Consider the following 18,606-nt stretch of genomic DNA (forward strand, 5'->3'; position numbering starts at 1 on the left):
GACACAACAGCGCTCGTTTAGCTCAAATAGTGTGGTGAAACGACATAAATATGTGTGTTTTAGCATGGAGTTACTCACCTCAAATCGATCGAGCAGTGCAGTCGTCATGTCTGTAATAAATCCATGAAGCTGTTATGTCCGTATGACTGTGTTACAACATAGCAACGATTGCTTCCAGCTAAACAGCAGCCCATAGCCAAAACAATGCAAGTCTTGCGCAAGTTCCCGTCTGATGTCCTCACTCTGGAGCTGTTTTCAAGCTTGATCGTTTCTTTGTGGATACAAAATCAAAACTATGAGGAAAATGTTTTTGTTTCTGCGGTGACTGGGAGGGAAGAGCGCGGTCTCGGCTATCTACTGCTAATGTCTACGGGGTGATTTGAGGTGCGTAACTCCATGCAAAAACACAAATGTTGTTTCGCCACAATTTGAGCTAAACAAGCGCTGTCGTGTCTCGTAAGGACCCAACCTGTGTTGCGTAGGTCTTGGAATTATTTTCTGAGGCCCAGAAAAGCAGATAAAACTTGCCCCTATGTGTTAGCATTGGAGCGAGTCTGGAAGGCTGCCAGGCAAGTACACATCTCGGGCTAGGTCAAGTCAATTTTTGTCTGGTTTTTTGCTTCTCATAAGTCGGGATGACCCTGGGGACAACGACAATTGGGTCAAAAATGACCAGATTTCTCCTTTAATTATAGTATCTTGCTTAGCGCTTTACTAAATGAATAATACTTAAGTAAATCTACTTTCATTACTGGAAGTCAGATCCCGCCGTGAGCAAAAGTAGCAAAACCTCAATGTAAATATTCATTACAGATCAATTCAAAATGTTATTAAAGTAAATGTACATATATATTGTTCAGCAAAACACACTTGCTATCAAAACATATTATTATTATCATCAACATAAGCATATTCTTAATATCGTAGCTGGATTTGAGATGGATCATTTTACAAACTTCAGAGCAGGACTGGATTACCGGTGTTCACTGTAATTGGCTTCTGGTATTTTTATTTTCTGTTATATTACTTTAGGAATTTAGGAATGTGCATTACTTACATTACAAATTACCAACTGCAATGATGCAGGCTTTCACATGGATCCTGGTTTAATGACCTTATATGGAAAGTACTCCTATATATATATATATATATATATATATATATATATATATATATAATGTGCAAGTACCTCAAAATGTCCCTAAAGTCATTAAATTGTATTTAAACACTTTTGTTTGTTTTTTACATTGCACAATGCAGGGACTGCTCTCACGATGTTAGGTGAAATTAACACCAGTCAGGAAATCACATTTTGCTCGAGGATGAAGTGAGCTGTGATAACGCTGCACCCCTTGAAACCGTGAGAAAGGGTGGGAGACGTTTCAAGTGCAAAGTGGGCTAAACATAGATGCTGTTTAAAGGAGACCATCATCATTAGGCAATTCTCTTTGAATTAGCAGAAGGGTTGAGAGAGAGAGAAAACACACACACACGCACACACACACATACACAAGTTTAATTTGTACAAGTTTAACTTGCAAACTAAATAAAATAAATAAATGTGCTCTATTAGCATGAGATGGTGAATGTCAAATGTTTGGCTTATCTCAAATAGTTTGCTTTGGGTTTTATTTGGAAGCATTAGAAGTGGGATCTGTAAAATCAGAGCATCATTCCTGCCACACATAACATAATATTTCCAAAAAAAACAACAACAAAAAACTTAAATACAGAATAGTTCAAAAGCTCACACACACACGGCCTCCAAAACGGCTGGTTTATTTAACGTTGCTTTATGTCATGCTGTCTTAGTGTAACATCAAACGAGCAGCTAAACAGAATACTGCTGAGCATCTAAATAACTGATACCGTGACCTGGTTTTGTAATGAGCAGCAGCTGCTCAACAACATGAATGTTTAGGACCGATATCGCCCCAAATGGTCTGGTGAGACTGCAGCTCTATTCAGTAACCCCTGGGTCAAACACCAAGAGTCAAATGAGAAGCTTGTACTGTAAATGAATTCCTCTCCCAGTGCAGGACCTGCTGAAGAGTGATAAACAGGCACACACACACATGCACGTACACACACACACACACATGCACGTACACGGCCTGGCAGCGCTGTCAAGGAGCTACCGTTTCTCTCTTCAGACCACCAGAGGCAAATCTGAGTCTGCCTGGATCCCACTCGCTTCCCACCAGATAGCGACGAGCAGAAATGCAGCTCTGCGCCCTGAAGCCATGCATCCAAGTGCTAACATGCACTGGAGCGAATGCTCAATTTAGGGAGGAAGAGGATGAAAGAAGGAACTCGCTGCTGGAACCACGGGACTGGTGGGAGATTGTGAGGAGGGGAAGGGGGGATTTAAAAAAAAAATGTTATTGATGCCCTGGGTGACTTTTTATGCACACAAGCAATAACCAGCAACGAGTATAAGAGCTCCAGTGAGACTCACCAACAAACCCAAACCACAGCCGGATGGCGGTAATGACCTGGGGGTCACGGACGGCTGGAGAGCTTCCTTTGTGCTTTGTGCACGGTGAGTGTAAGCAGGTGTTTGACACACTCCGGTGAAGAGAGATGGCGCATGAGGGAAAACAATTGATTCATCACCAGAGAGCCATCCGGAGCCCATGCTCCCACTCGTCCCCTTGCTTGCTCAGCATATTGATTCAAGACAGTAGGAAGTAGGAACAGCCACCTGCAGTGAGAGCGTACTGACTGAAACGATCCCAACGAGAGAGCAGTGGATCGGTAGCAAGGCGTGGATGTGGCTTGGTTCAATGTGAAGATTAAAAGGCAGTGAAATAATGGGTCATCGACACACCGCCAAAGTGTGGGCAACACCAGTAAACCCATTCAGGTAAACTCTGAGCAATAATGATCTGTTCACATTCCTTCCTACTTTATGGTGATGTGTTGGGGGCAATTTCTCATGATGAGCTATTGATTGAGTTTTTTTTTTTTTTTTAAAGGGAGATAATTTGCTACATAATTTGTAAAATGAACAGAAATGTTTTCAGACAATTGAAGCCCTTCAAGTTATTGGCAATGAAAACAGCACATTATTAAAAGTTACATTGTTTATTCAGTGAAATAAATGACTGCCAACTAAATACAATTTTATATGAAACAACGCAAAAGAATATACAAAAGACATCTACGAAATGACTGATCTGGCAGTGTTTGAAGTCCTTCTGCATCTGCATGTTTGTAGTATTTCTGTCTCTTTGTAGTTGTTTTGTATCTCTTTACAGTCATTTTGCTTCTCTTAGTAGTCCTTTTGCATGTTTTGTTGTATTTCTTTATCTATTTGCAGTTTTTGCATCTCTATGTAGCCATTTAGCTCCTCTTTGTGGTCATTGAGGTCCTTTATACGTTTGTTTGTGATCATTTCATTGACTTTTTAACAAGACATGCTCAGTCACGGCCCTTGAATGCTTGTTCAGTCATAGATCCATGATCCTAATCAGCAAACTACCTATCGCCTTCCGACTCTCATGGATGTTTAAAAGGAACAGCGTTGCAGCGTTTGATGTCACTTTCCCAATGCAAGTCTGAGGGAAAGGGTCTTTTTGGGCCAAGTGGAATCATGTGACCAACCCAAAGTTTAATTCTATGGTTTGGACACCACTCTTCCTGGGGGTTTGATGTCACCTCTGGCCACCTCTCTGTCCCCGCCCGATTCAAGATCAAGTAACGCGGCCTGTGATGAAACATGGTGGTTAGATATGAAACTGAGCCCAAAACCCCTTATGAAACACTTCAGTGTATGTTATTCTGGCTTTAACCAAAATCCAGACATGAGATGCAATAAAGGGAGCAGACGGTCATCACATTCACCATCAGCTCATTTCATGTCCCCGCAAGAGACTCAGCAATCACACCTGAGGCTTCTGGACAACAAGTCTACCGAGATGAGCCTTGCTTTTTTGTGCAGCATGGCAAAACAGTAATTGCCCTCCTTGTCAGGCTGTGTCATTAAGTCAGGCGAAGTGAAACACGCCATCCGGTGAAAGCGATAGATAGGACACACAAGAGCGGCAAGGCAGGTTGGTCGGCTGGCGGAGGACCTGTGCTGAATGCCAAATGATTCGGCTGTTTACAAAGTGGAGGGATGGTTGAGAGCAGCTGTGTGACTGGAGTGGAACAGTGAGGTGACTTGTTCAGGTTGATTGTATGGAAACGCTGGCAAATCAACGTGATGTGGAAAAATACCCCCTTACGGATAATATGAACGCTGGGATGGAAAAATACACAGCAGTTCAACTGCTTCTATTTGCCCTACTATAAATATTAATGGTCATTTTAAAATATGATCTGAAATCTTTTACAATGAGCATGCTCTATGAATATTATGGCACTGTTATTGAAAAACACCATTCCTCAAATAGGGACCCTCAAAGAATTAAGGCTGGACTTTCAGCTCAGTGTTTTGGTTTTCTGGCCCAAAACTTGCAGCTCGGCACCAAACAGAACACTAGCTGAGGATCATAGCGTTCATAAACACGACTAGTTAAACACCAGCTTGTGTATTTCACAATCATTAAAGCAATGAACTGTTTCGTCGGATCAATAACATGCAGAAAACATTTTTTAATAAAATGGAACTTAGTATGAATCAGCAGTCAACTTGCATTCCACATGCATATATACAGTCAAACTAATCCAGATCGTTCACGCATGGAGAGGATCACACAAAATGGCAAAGAAATAACAAAAACCTCAAAATACTTTTTTTTTCAAAAAAATAGGAAAAAAGGTTTTAATACATAGGACAATTAAACATGTTATTCGGACAAAGGATCAGCAAAGCAAGCAGTCGTTTCTTGATGACAGTGCAGAAGGCATATTTGTTTGAAAATAGCATGACTCCTGGTACAAGGATGCTGTAACTTCAAGGTATTCATGATAATCAGCCAAAACTGAAGCTTCTTTTCCAGTGCTTGCTTTGTTACAAGTCACCAGTGACACACTTTCAAAGGCTTGAAGACAGTTTTTTCTGTGGATCAACATGAAGCCTTTCGTGGAAAAAATAACTTAATGACAAATGTAATTAAGACTGCATGGTGTAGAAAAGATCTGTGTTGACAACATGAGACGCACAAATTTAAAGCCGGTTCCTTTATGACCAGCAGCTGCCTTCACACACGAGCCACATAGTGACAAATAATGCTGGAAAACCGTCGGCTGCTTGAACGACCACTTTTACTGTATTATCATTTGGTTTATGTGGGGGAAACGGACGAAAATGACATATTCTTGGCCACGGCAGAGTGCGTCAATGGAGATGCACCAAATAGAGAAACAGTGGATGAACAAGCGTATGGATGGATGGATGGATAAATTAACAGATGGGGTTGGGTGGGGTAATGTTTCACGCAGCCGACCGTCGACGGATGACAAACGCTCCCCTCTGAAGCTGTCCCAGGTAGATCCTCATCTTTGTACTGTCGCTCGTCTTCCTCACCCAAATCTGGAGAACAAAGATGATTCCTCAATACAGTGTTCCAAAGTTATACAACCAAAAACCCAGCCCAGTTTTTCCAATGACAGTAGCAGCACTAGCTTCAAAAGTAGCTAAATCGAGCGAGAAAGAAGCAAAGTCGGCAACACTGGCAGCCCGTCACTTCAGGCCTCCCTCCAAAGCCACTCCCCCTAAATTATAATAATGAACTGAAGTAAACATGTCAGTAGTCACAGCTTTCCAGCGAGCAGTTTTTGAAAGACGGTGCAATACCGTATTTTTTCCTTTTGTTGTCATAGCTTTCGATTTATTGATTGCTGTCGGGCTGTAATGAGAATTTCAACAAATGCAACAACAACAACAAAGTCGTTGAAGAAAATTACCAACCCCAGCTTTCAGGATAAGACTGTTGTTATTTTTTTTTAAATGTTCTTATTGTTGGCAGTTCCCACCAAAACTGACAATGACAAATGTTACCCAAACAGGAGTAAATTGTGCATTTGTTGGAGACTGTTTTCAGCTGTGGATTAATACACATTTGGTGAGTGCCTCCAGCAGCAGGGCGGTGGGATTGTCTCGAAATAATCTACAGTGGGAGTGTTGGTGGTAATGAGGGAACATGTCACCCAGTGCCACAGTGCGGCTCATTAATGTGTTTTTAATGGGTTTTGGACGACAATGTAGCTCTACGGCGCAGAGGAATAAAATATATCAAGCTCTGGCTACAGAGAATGAGTTAGGATCAATCTGTGAGCTTTGGTGACAACAGAGAATATCAGCAGCCTCATGTTTAAAGCAGTAAACCAGAGACGGATGAGGACCCAAGCTCACCTCATTGGTCCCCACTGAGCTAATGACACAGCTAATCTTTGTGTTGTCCTTCGACTCCAGATAGATGGCCTGGCTCTTGTGGTACCTGTGCATAAAAAACAACACAGAAATGGCATTTATTCAGCATTGAAGGTGGGAAATGAGAAATAGTCACACGTGCAGACAGGAGAGGAGTTCATTATAGATCATTTTACCCGGCTGAATAAATCCCATTCTTCCTGAGATGGCACTAAATAGATAATTGGACTCGAAAGTCAAAACAAGACGTTCTTTCTTTTTTTTTTTTTTTTTTTTTTAAATGGCTCCAAACTGTCAAAGGACAGAACCAACCCAGGGGAAGAGACAACCAAACGTTTGATCATTAGGGGCCCACTGAAGAATAATGACGCATGTGTCTCCCTGCAGCTCTTTGTGAAGACGTTCCGTGGTGGTGTCTTCTTTAGCGAAGAATAAATGAGACTTTGCCTTGAAAGAAAAGTGCACATACTTCACCACTCACTCCTCTCAACTGCCTCCGTCTATATCAGCAGCTAATAAGACAAAATTCTATTTTTGTAACCCCTCTTCTCGTGACCTTATGTTCTGACACATGTCTGATGCAGAGTTCTGCTTTCAAGGAAAAGGTCATCAGCATTGTGTCTGGTCAAGGATTTTCACTCTCTTTATCTCTGCACCACAGCCGAATGCAGCATTGTGTCTCATGGAGCCACCATCACTGAATTTGGATTTTTTTTTATAGTGGCTTCAAACACCAGCGATCATTCAGCGGCTCCTAAGAAATATCTCTATCTGTACCCCAGAAAAAAAACTAAAGCTGCCATCAAAGTGGTTTAAACATGTCTTTTGAAGACCAGAGAAACACCAGACATCAAGCCCATGGCAATGTGGCCACCTAGTGGCAACAAGCTGCAGTCAAGCTATAGGAGACATGGCACAATGTGAGGTGGTGTCAGTTTTGACAATAAAACTACAAATTCACCATCTTTTGTCGTAGTAGAGTTTCCCTTCCTCGATGCGGGCCTCGAAGCGCTGGGAGGGGTTCTCCATGGGAGCGGTGGGGACGTGCTCTGGAGACGTGGGGGACACTGAAGAGGGAGAAACACCCCATTAGTATCGCCATGCAAATGCATTTACGGTCTTTGTGCTAAGCTAACCATATTCAGCATACACACATGGGTGCTTTGTCGATTTTCTCATGATGAATGATGATTTATTTCTTAAACTACAGAACTCGTTTTGCGTGACAAGTGGAAAATAACTGCAAAAAGTGAGAATTGTGACATACCTGGCCGTTTTGGTGACTTAAGCTGTAAAAAAAGAAGGTGTGTGAAGATGTTAAAATAAATGAGAGAAAAAACTACTACTGCAAGGAGGTGCATAATATGAAGGCATTCAGAAACACTTACCTTATTAAGTGTTCTTAGATCTTCCATTATCTGTTCATCTGTTAACAAATAATTTAGCTGAGGTTCGAAGAGTTAAGGAAGGTATTTTATGAACACAACAAAGAAGATATTTAGCCACCGATGTAGCGGGCCCTGACGTCTGACCTCCTTTTGACTGAAACAAAATATCTCTCCTAGGAATCAAACAGTATCTTGAGCAAATGTTACAAGTACAATAAACACTTAACACTTTAACTTTCACAGATTCAGATAAAGTGTCAGCTGACTCTGAGTTTATGGGAAGGATATCTGGTGCAGGTTTTCTCCGTTTGTCTGGTATTGGGACCGGATCATTGGGCCGTCTCCTCAGCTTCCGAGTCATGATAGGTTTTACTTCCATTGAGTCTACGTGTGAAGAAAATAATGACAAACTGGCATTCAACAATAACATCATAACAGAGTCAAACATTTAACAAAAAGCACAACCTTTGCACAGATTATTAAAAGTGGTCGACAGCAACATCTTAATTTACTGAATCTCCACTCCCTTTTTAATCCCGTTATCTCTCTTCTGCTGAGCAAGTCCCTGTTAATAATCTCTTACCGCCTGTCAACTCCATTGTTAATTTTTCATTTTCAATCATCTTCTTCTTCTCCTCCAACTCTGCAATTAGGTTTTCCTTCAGTTCAACCTTTTTATCGTCAAACTCCTTCACCGCCGCTTTCTTCTCCTTGATGTAGTTCCTCTCCACCTGTTCTGTCTGCAGAACGTTGAGAGAGAGAGAAATGAGAATGCTGTTTTCCTTGTAATCAGAGAAGTAAAGGTATGTCTGAACTACATCAGTCAGTCAGTCAGCAGGGAGAATTACACTCACCTCAAGCTGGAGAAAGAGATCTGGAAAGGGAAAGACAAACACATCAATTCAATTTGTAGTGCAGGTATCATAGTACACACACGTATACATAACTTCTGTAGGTAATGGTAGTAACTAAAGAAACTTTGGAAACAACATACCATAAAATGTAGTGAATGTACTGAATTGGACCACTTACTGACAGCCATTCAAGTGCCAAAGTGGTACCATGACGACCCACCAGCTCCACCAAGGTAAATCCCTCACCACTCGACCATGACAAAACTCAGAAGCAAAAAACCACCCCTTACTCCTCCCTGTGGGGGTTTACGTATTTCTTACAGCAACACGCGTCTATATTCTTTCAACACCATTATCTAAAATATTTGTGTTATTTTGCCTTGCATCTCGTGTCCTTGCAACAGACTGTTTCATGTAAGGAATATCCAGAAAAGTAAATAACTGTTTTAGCCAAAGTGGCGGGAGCGTTTTTTCCAGCTGCTCTTCGGTCAGCCAGCTAGCCAACCTCATTAGTGTTGGGGTGTAAATCTCAATAAAGTATCTTCACTCCACAGTAAAACCAATGCCTTGAAGAGAAACGGTTCCAAAATCTAAAAACTTCTGCCTTTTCCATACAATATGTAAAAATGTACCAGAAACAAACTGAGGGTAGTTGTGTTCAGTCACACTCATTTGTATTCACTCTTTCCGCAAAACAAAAAATTATACGACTCCTGTCCTCACACTCCATGGTTCAATCGACCAGTCATGACATCGGTACTGAAACTAAAACACATTCACGTTCTCAAAAAAACAACAACAACAAATTAAAAGGTAGCATTACTTTGTGCATTTCTAATTTGAACAGAAAGCAGGAGAGAGGAAAAAAAAAAAGACTAAAAGTCAAGACTAGTTAACCACATGTACAATATGACTACAATAATAATAAAAGTTCACTACTGTTTATAACAAATCTTAAGGTGGCAGCCATGTGGGAAATCAGACCATTGTTGTGTATATAAATACTTCCATGGCCCACACTTCTCTTCTTATATCCATAAGTGTTCTGTTCTTTCTTATATTTCTTCAATGTCTCACCGCCATGATGTTGTTTTGCAACAGAGCTTATTGCCAATGTTCTCCCCCGGCAAAACAAACCGAATTAAGGCAGGAAGCACTCCACAATTTGAATAATCTGTTCCAAAACATTGTTGGTGTGCATGCAGCAGAAGCACAGCACAGCATATTGCTCAATTTACCTGCATTTCGGAGTCTCTCTTTGTACTGCTGGTCGAGCTTCTTCATCCTCTTCTGATACTCCTGTAGTGTACCTGCAGCACAAAAGTGTCATTTACCAAACATGAAGATCTATGGAATCACAACTTTTGTTTGAATAATTTTACCATCTAATTATGACTTAGATATTTGAGTAGGATGAGAGCCAGTAACTTTAAGCCAATATTTTGGCATCCTATACCTGCTATCATCACCCACCCAAAGTCTAATGTAGAAAAACAAATTTAAAAAAAATATATTTTTGCCCAAATACCTCAATAATGGAACGATATTGTATGCATAACTACTGGTGCCTTTTCAAAATTCTTATATAATGAGATTTCTAATGAATTGCCACCATTAATGTGGATATAATAATAGAACAGCTTGAAATGTCTGGTCTGAATTACATCACTTTACTGCAATGCAGCCAATAAAACAGGAGAAGAAAATTCTTAAGCCATTGAACCAAAATTTAAGATACATTATATCACGCCATAATGTCAATATATCACTCAGTTACTTTAACAAAGAGCACACAACATGTCACTGCACAATTTCTACACCGTCTAATTTATTGTCGAGAACAAGAGTCAAGATGAGCTGCATGTGATGGCAGAGGACTGTTCGTCATTGGTTATTATCCGTTTCTTAGCCAGAGACAGTAGCTGCTCTTTCAAGCTGTCTCTGAAACGGCATCTGTGGCCTGATGATGTAATCCCAAACCACCATTAGTAACCAGTAGGGATCCGTCTGTGTCTCAAACTCATAAAAACTGACAAATGATCACAGGATTTACATCCCACAAGATAAAGAGCAGCAGCCGTTCCCATTTGGAAAAATTCCTGACACACTTCGGTCCTAAAAAAAGCCAAGTGCTTACCTTCTTGCAATTGCTGTAGCTGTCTTTTCAGAGAGGCCAGTTTGTCTTGGTACATCCTGCAATGAGAGAATCCACAGCTGATATCACGTTTCCTTTCATCGGGCACACATTCAAAACTCTCACCTTCAAATGATTTTTGATAAAAAGGTTGATCCTTGAAAACAGCTGATCCCTGGTCTACAAACACTTACTGCTCTTTGATTTCGACATAGTCATCCTCGTCGTGCTTGGCAAGATCTGTTTCACTGGCATCTTCCGTGTCTGGAAAAGATCGGGACAGGACATACTTTTCAGAACCATTTCCTAGCTAGTTTTAAACGGTTGTTGCTGATAAAACACCCTACAGGTGATCATGTCAGCACGCTGTTCCACGACATGACCGTGTTTTTTTAAGGTCGTTTTAGCTTTTCCACTATTAAACCGTGATGCAATTAAGTAGAGTCCACTGGCAGCTGAGATCCGTACAGATCACAAGGACGTGCGTGGCACCGGCAAGGTAATGGTGAACACCCTGCTCGGGAATGCCCTCCGGTCTGTTAGAAGAAGGACACGGGGAACAATCCTCGTTTGTCATGAAAGACCATACACCGTATATTACCACAACAACAGCACACACACAAAGTTTTGCGAGACAAAGCTAATGCTCGTAAATGTAATCAAATCAAAGCGACGGAAATGCAGCTGTTAATTTGAGTGTCAAGCATTTGCCGCATGGTGGGATCAATCAGAAGCGGTCCCCGGCTAACTTGGTGCTGCTGTCAGTTCAACGGCAACTCTCTCGAGGCAAAGCTAACATGTCTGGGCTAGTGCGATGTGGCAAACTTGTGAGCCAGGTCTACCGGAGCACCGGCTAGCCCCCCGTCGGAAAGCGTTACCTTTCTGACCCGACACACGGGTGGCTTTGCAGGCAACGCTGTCTGACCGAGGTTAGCCGGTGCTCATAAACTTAGCTCCCAACTTAAGAAGGGTAAGGCCCACTCGTATTAAACTGACACAGCAGCTTTCATTTTCGGTTAGCAATAATGTGCTAGCTTAAGTTAGCTCGCCGCTTAAACAGTAACGCGATCCTAGTTCGCGCAGTTAGACACAACAGAACCGTCAACATATCCGCAGGAGGAAAGAAAAATATATATATACATGTCCAGCAGTTCACATGGAAGTCAATGTCAGGAATCCAGCTAACCTTGTAGTGCTGTCATCGCCCCGCTTTCCTCTCGTCTTTCCCTCTCTCACTGCTATCCGTCCTGTCTCATTGAATAGTGTGAAAAGGGCAGTGCAGTGGACACAGCACGCAGGGTTTCGCCTGCCTGCCGACCTGTCAATGCTCGGAGCTAACGTTACGTAGCTAGTTGGCTAATAAGCGTACCCCGTTCGGAGTACAATGTATTACAACTACATTAATCCGGATGCAGTGTGATACACCCGAACATAGTTTAACATGTCGTTACGTTTGGTCTGCAACGTCTTTCTACACGATAACGTAGAGGAAATATGCCCAATAATGTGGTTAAAGTTGACTGATAGCCCACGCTTAACGTTCGTATCGAAACGCTAGCCAGTAAGCCTGTAAACAAATGCGAGTTTATCTGTATTATTATCGTTCACGCGGGTTTAATTTTATATCGGCACTGGAGACGTTAAGATAGCATAAGCGGTTTAGCTAACGTAAGTTTACATCACATGCTTCCGAAATGTTCCTCGATCGGGCAGTAACTTGACTGTCGATAGTCGGGAAGCCAATTTGTTATGTAGCTAGCAAGCTAACGGCGTGTGGCTGAGGCTAGTATTGGACTAATTAGCTTTTCAGATTTGGGTAGAGGCCGTTAGAATTTGATTCAGGAAGTGCTAAAATAAACCAAATCCAGCGTAATATTTTGATCACGTTAAACGCTGTATCAAAAATGGCTAAATGTACGCAATATTTGCGCGCTTCAGTGTCTTCCAACAAGTAGACCGAGCCCGACTGTCAGGGAGCTTTTGGTCAATTCGATTAACGTTACCTTCTTCTGAGTCTCTTCCCCTGAAACTACGGTCGTCGTCGTCATCCACGCTATCAAGTTCTTCTTCGTCGTTGTAATAATCCACCATAGGTGATATCAAAGTTGAAGCCATTTGATCGCTAGGAAAATGTAAACAAACACAAAATAAACAATCGATTTGTGTTTCGCAGCTTGCTAGGAACAGCGCCTACAACTGGCAGGACCTCCGAGTGCCAAGCTGTCTGACCTTATGCCTGTATAAAATGTCTGTAATGTTAACCTGTAATATAAAAACATAATTTATTAAAAATGTAAAATTATTAAAGTAAATAATTTGAGATGAAGAATAACGTCAATGTAGGTTGTCTGTACTCGCACTGGATTATACGGTAAAATATTCAATCAGGCATGTCGGCGAACATCAGGGTCTGTGGGGTCTCTTTGTTTTGGCTCCCGGTTTACTCGCTATCCATTTGTTTTTCTACACAGAAAATGATCTGCGGAGTAAATGTTGGGGAAATCCACTCTTTTTCAATTAGGCCGCCGCCGATTACGATGTGTTGCTGCATCCTGTCTGATTTGCCATCAGCGTGTGTATCCAGTAGTTAACCCCATCACTCATGGGACAAAAACAATGGTAATGCCTGCTACTTGCATGTGTTTTTCAAACTTGATGTGGTCTTTCAGAATCTTTCAAGGCAGATAAGAATTTTGGATCACATGGCTGACAAAACATAACCGGAATATAGGACAGATTTGATCAATTCTGTTCAGGCTTATTTTGGTGTATGAATTCCACCAACCAGACTTTTAGACCTGCACTTTTTCATCGGTATTAGACTTATTTATGTTGTAATGTACCAATATGATGTATTTACTTGTCAATACATTTCCGAATTACGTATTGTGTTGCCTATACTATTCAATTAATGCTATTATTTGGTTCTGTTGACACAGTGCTTCTACAAAATAAAAAATACACGAATAAAAGTGTGTTATTTTCCAACCTAATTATGCTCGTCAAGTGTTTTAATCCGTACAAATGACTCACTTTCACCCGGATTCCAGGTAAATCATTCTGCTTTATGTGGTTTTAGGGACAGATATCTTCAAAACTGGGCAAATCACACCAACATCATTTTGATTGATATTGATATGAAATAGTAACTCAATGTAGAAGGGACGACATGTATTTTGGTGTGAACTGTCCCTTTTAATAAATTCTTGACACTGACAAATTAGTTGAACTTCAAACATGCACCAGCAGGGGGCAGCATTGTACTGAGTATATTCAGGAGCTGATCTGACTTGCCATCACTGAAAGTTGCAACATAATCGGTGTGACTCAGTTCATGTATCTTTAATGGTTCGCAAAGGAAATAAGGTGCAATGTTGTTATCTTTTTGGTTTAAAGCAGCGTTTTGAATGGTATATGTACATATATATTCAACGCTATCTATTTGTTTTGCCGATTTTGGGGTCAACCAATTGTGCATAAGGTGGCAAACGTTAAATGTAGTATTTGTGCAGAGCACGTCTGGAAAGTGCACACCCTTCACTACATGAGACAACTTTATTTCCGGCCGTCTGTCAAAGTAGCTGTCAAACACGAGCGAGGGGTTGTGCTCCCGCTGCTCCGTCATTCAGGAAGTCCACGCCGACTGACAGCACTTCGCAAAGTCGCACTGACATCTTCAGAGTCGGACTAAATGTTCCCGAAGTGAGCACCGCCTGTCAGCGACGACGACTTTTACAAAAGGTGAGCGTCTTTTGTTTTCTCCTTCTCCGTTGTTGTTTTGCTGTCACCGTTTGTTTCCCCACACCAACTTAACCCCAACGGTTAACGGCTCGCGCTAGCCTCGCGCTCTCAAACTGCAACGATACTTCCTCTTGCCTCAACGGCTAAACTACCCAAGCTAAACGTCAAAGCGGTTAAGAGCGGATGTAAACGTTGCACCTGAAGTTGAAAACGTCGCCTGGTTTTCGACGCTGGTTCGGCTTGTTGTTGTTTCAACGCCGCTTCGCTCGAACGTGGTGAGTACGGGAGACCAGCATCATACAAGTGCGTAGTTTTTTTTTTTACGTCTCGAATGAAGTACATGTTTATTGATTGACGCGTTTGTGCACCTGCTTAAAAAAATATTTGGATATTTACGCCGTGAGCTGACGGAGGGAGACGCTCCGCCGTTTGTTTTTCGGGAGGTGAGTATGGAGAGCAAAGAGACGACAGGTTGTAATTAAGTGAACAGTTATGGTTGTTTTTTTAAAGATGACAAGACGGTTTGAGGCTGAGTAAACTTGTCCCAGGTGTTATTTTAGCATTGTCACGCAATGTGCGCCAGTCTGCGCGAGTCTGTCACATCCGAAACGACCGTGGTACCTTCCGCTGCGTCCTACATTGTTGTGAGTGAGATGTTTTACTATCAACGCACATTCACGATGGCTCTCGGTGGAGACGGTGTAACCGTCCGCCGGGCTACACATGACCCGAGCCACATTTCTACTACGTCCGTCTGCACTCGTTAATCAGTCGAGCGTCGTCGGCGCCCGTCACATTTGTTTCGTGTGATTTCGACTGCAATAGTGGCACGCGTTCGTTGTAGTAGCTCGTCATTCGTTCATCACGTCATTCATATATATAGGCTATATATTTAATTTAAAGTCCTTCCTGGCGAGAGTGCTGCAAGAGCTCCTGACGTGCACGCAGCAGCACGGTGCTTGGTTAAATAACCAGCGTTCAAAGTGAATGTAGGCTAACGTGACGCGCTTGAAATGGCAGATGTACATAGCGAGCTGAGCACTAAAACACAAGCTGACCCAACATGATGTCATCTCTTGGGTGTGCGCGCGCGCGTCTGTGCATGAGTGAGAGGCATCACTGCTGAACTGTCATTTGTAAATATTTATTTTAAGAAACATACGCAGAAGAATTGAATCTCGTATTATGACATTTGCACATGCATGTCATTCAAATCGATGCATGTTCTGCATGTCTTTTTCTACTCGGAGGTGCAAAGCAGGGGATGGAAAACTCATTTCACACACGCTTGTTTCACATGACTTGTATTGAAGTAATGCAGAGTAAGAAAGAGAATACTATTGTTTTGTTAAGACTTGTGTTTTTCTTTACACTCTTTTTGCCATTAAGTCTCTGCTCCAGAGGTTCAGTGCCCTACTTCGGTTTTGCAGCGGACATGCCGTCGTTCAAAGGGCACAGGACTGTTGTGCAAGTCCTCCCCATTGTTCACATATCTGGTAGGCTCGGTCACAACCTGTTAACAAGCAACCAAGGGAGGGAACAGAAAGTGACACACTTCCTCGGGAGGGTGGTTTCGAGGGCAGCACAACATTTGTGATTTTACTTTGACTGGGTCATATTCAGGTAAATGTTTGAGTCATGCCGGGTGTTGTTGGTGCCGGCCACTGCAGCCTGAGAACGTTTCTTGAACAGCTGGACCCATCCGAGGTTAGCCACATCTGGTTAGGTAAAAGCTTTTTATTGTGAAAACCAAAGGGCCAAGAAATTGAAGACACTATTTCTTAATAGACACATAATCAATAGACTATTGTCTTTTTGGATGCATCGTCAGGCACTTTAGTTTGGCCTTTGTTAAACACACTGGACGATACAGGTTTCCATATATAATGTCACAACAAGCTTCCTTTACAGGCAAGCATATTATATACAGTCATACGTTTTTATAGAGCTGTGTGAGAGATTATGGAGATGTTAGCCAGGAGTCTTCTCATGAATTTGCACAAATTCCTTAGAGCACAAGTGTTGTATGTGGCTTGACACTTGTAAAGGACACATCAGCTGCTGTTGACAATTGGCTGATGTGGCTGTCAGAGACCGGGGGCGGGATAGGGGGTTTTGAGCCACACATGCTCACACTGATGCCATAAGGGCATGCTCCCATTTGCCCCTCATTGCAGGTGTTAATCATGTTCAAGGCAAATGTCCAGGGCAGCCAGCTATATCAAAAAATATTGATATTCACAAGTCTGATTATCACATAGCTAATTTATCACTGATTCTCCATCATCATTAACAGTAGGCCTATATTGCATTTTATTAGCCAGACATTATCCAAATGCACATTGGGACTAAAGCGGGAACATTTTCTCATCCTAAAAGCATTTTTTCATGGTTATTCTAAATCCGATTCACCAACCTCTCTTAACTATACAAACTTGACATAAATTGCTCTTTTCAGCCTGATACATGCCACTTATTGCCACTAGCATAATCAACACCCTAAACGTAGCATATAAGGCGACCTGGCCTGTGCTGTTTGTGGACAAATATCATACACAAAAAGACTAAATGTGGTAGTCCTACCCTCAACAATCAGACATACAAAAAACAAGCCATGTTGTTTGTCCTGAACAAATTAATACAGTGGCCAGTGACTTGTCATGACTCGTACTACAGGGGTGGATCGCTCATGATTTTCTGCACTCAACACAATGTAGTTGTACATGGTGGCATAGTTCTCTGTTGCTGTTGTCTGACAACAAGAATAGAGTACCAGGGCAACCAGTCATTTCTGCTTTGGCATAGACCATTGGCCAGACAACTATTTTTACTTAAGAAGTTCCCTGACATGGGTTAATTAAACCAAATTAATGATGAAACCTGTATTGTGTTGTGTATGTAAATTATTATTTATTAGAAAGGTTCACTGTGAGGACTGTGCAGATGTGTCTGCAGCGACCACCACTGTAATACAACTCACAATTGTCTAATACCCGATCTGTACAACAATGTACTGTAAGGTGTCTTAAAATGTACCTCATTCAAACTTGAAACGAGCTGGAATATATGCAGGCAATCAGCTCGAGGTCACCATATAAGACACATCAAACAATCTTGCCAAAAACAAACCTGTGTAGCAGCGGCTGCATGTACTCAGCAGAATGTTTACTGGCAGTTACATTAACTGTTAGCCATGCAAACTGTCCAAAACAATAAAAGTGAGCAAACTGTTTTGCAGTGCATGCATTGGTTGTTCTGGAGGCCTGTTAAATGAGTGAGAATTTAGCAGGCAGTCAATGGCAGTGCCGATATGGCCGAAAGTGTGAGGCACCACAACCACGAGAGGTCCTTCAGCATGCAAGCATCACTGGCCAACCAAAATATAATACACTTTGCTGTAGCAGAATACGAGATTAGCCGAGGAGAGAGGTGAACGCTCACAGATGCAGGCACACACGCGACTGGTCACATGATCCTCCTCGCAGAGATTATAATATACAATACTCCAGAGTATAATAACATAATTTTATATTTTTTATATTTTCCATATTTACATACACCCCTAGTAATCACTCTACCTTACCATTCAAATTAGCAATAACGGAGAGAGCCAGAAGTGACAGAAAGTTTGCATCTTTAAGTTTGCATCTTTATCATTACTGCTGCACGGCATGCATCAGTCTTTTTAGATTGAGCCACTTTGGAGAGCATGCTCAAAATGCAGCATTTTTGGGTGGTAAAATATGTTGGCTTGGTATGGATGGAAGGCTAAAATGAAGGAGAGGGGGGAAAAAGGTGCATTTTCAAATTTAGCCAGCTTAGTGTGGGCATGACCTGACACTACCAGCAGACATGACATTGGCAGGAGGAGGTTTAAAGCCCTGGCAGCAGGCGCAAAAATGCCTTGCTCTGTAAAGGGGTTTGGATTATCTGGGTGTGTGTTTAATATATGAAATAAAATGGGTGGTGTCTCTCATCACACAATGGCTGTAATACAATAGTTACGGTAAATTCACAGCAGCATAAATGGCCGCAACATTTAGTACCAAATGAATGTAATCGGAACCGTGATCTGTAGATGTTCTCATGGGGACAAATTGAATAGCAGGAAGGCACACCAGCATGGTATAGAGCAGTGTGAAGGACATCTCCAAATTTAGTGGCCAGATT

General features: G+C 41.9%; 2 protein-coding genes across 2 annotated transcripts in view; one reads left to right on the top strand and one right to left on the bottom strand.

Moving 5' to 3' along the window:
• Positions 1-4,610: 4,610 nt before the first annotated feature.
• On the bottom strand, positions 4,611-12,919 carry suds3 (SDS3 homolog, SIN3A corepressor complex component). Its single transcript, XM_084024835.1, has 12 exons — positions 12,699-12,919; positions 10,890-10,959; positions 10,699-10,754; positions 9,800-9,871; positions 8,562-8,581; positions 8,291-8,447; positions 7,996-8,091; positions 7,708-7,769; positions 7,587-7,608; positions 7,281-7,386; positions 6,302-6,386; positions 4,611-5,479 (listed from the first exon to the last, which is right to left on the bottom strand). Exons 1-12 carry the CDS (start codon positions 12,808-12,810, stop codon positions 5,381-5,383), a joined length of 957 nt encoding a protein of 318 aa, XP_083880961.1. The 5' UTR covers positions 12,811-12,919; the 3' UTR covers positions 4,611-5,380.
• Positions 12,920-14,291: 1,372 nt separating this feature from the next.
• taok3a (TAO kinase 3a) overlaps positions 14,292-18,606 on the top strand; it is a 60,519-nt gene continuing 56,204 nt past the window's right edge. Inside the window, exon 1 of the mRNA XM_084024823.1 lies at positions 14,292-14,436. The gene's annotated coding sequence lies outside the window, so the exon portion shown is untranslated. The remainder of the gene's footprint in view (positions 14,437-18,606) is intronic.

This window comes from Eutrigla gurnardus (genome assembly GCF_963514095.1).
Source record: "Eutrigla gurnardus genome assembly, chromosome: 13".
Taxonomy (NCBI): Eukaryota; Metazoa; Chordata; class Actinopteri; order Perciformes; family Triglidae; genus Eutrigla; species Eutrigla gurnardus.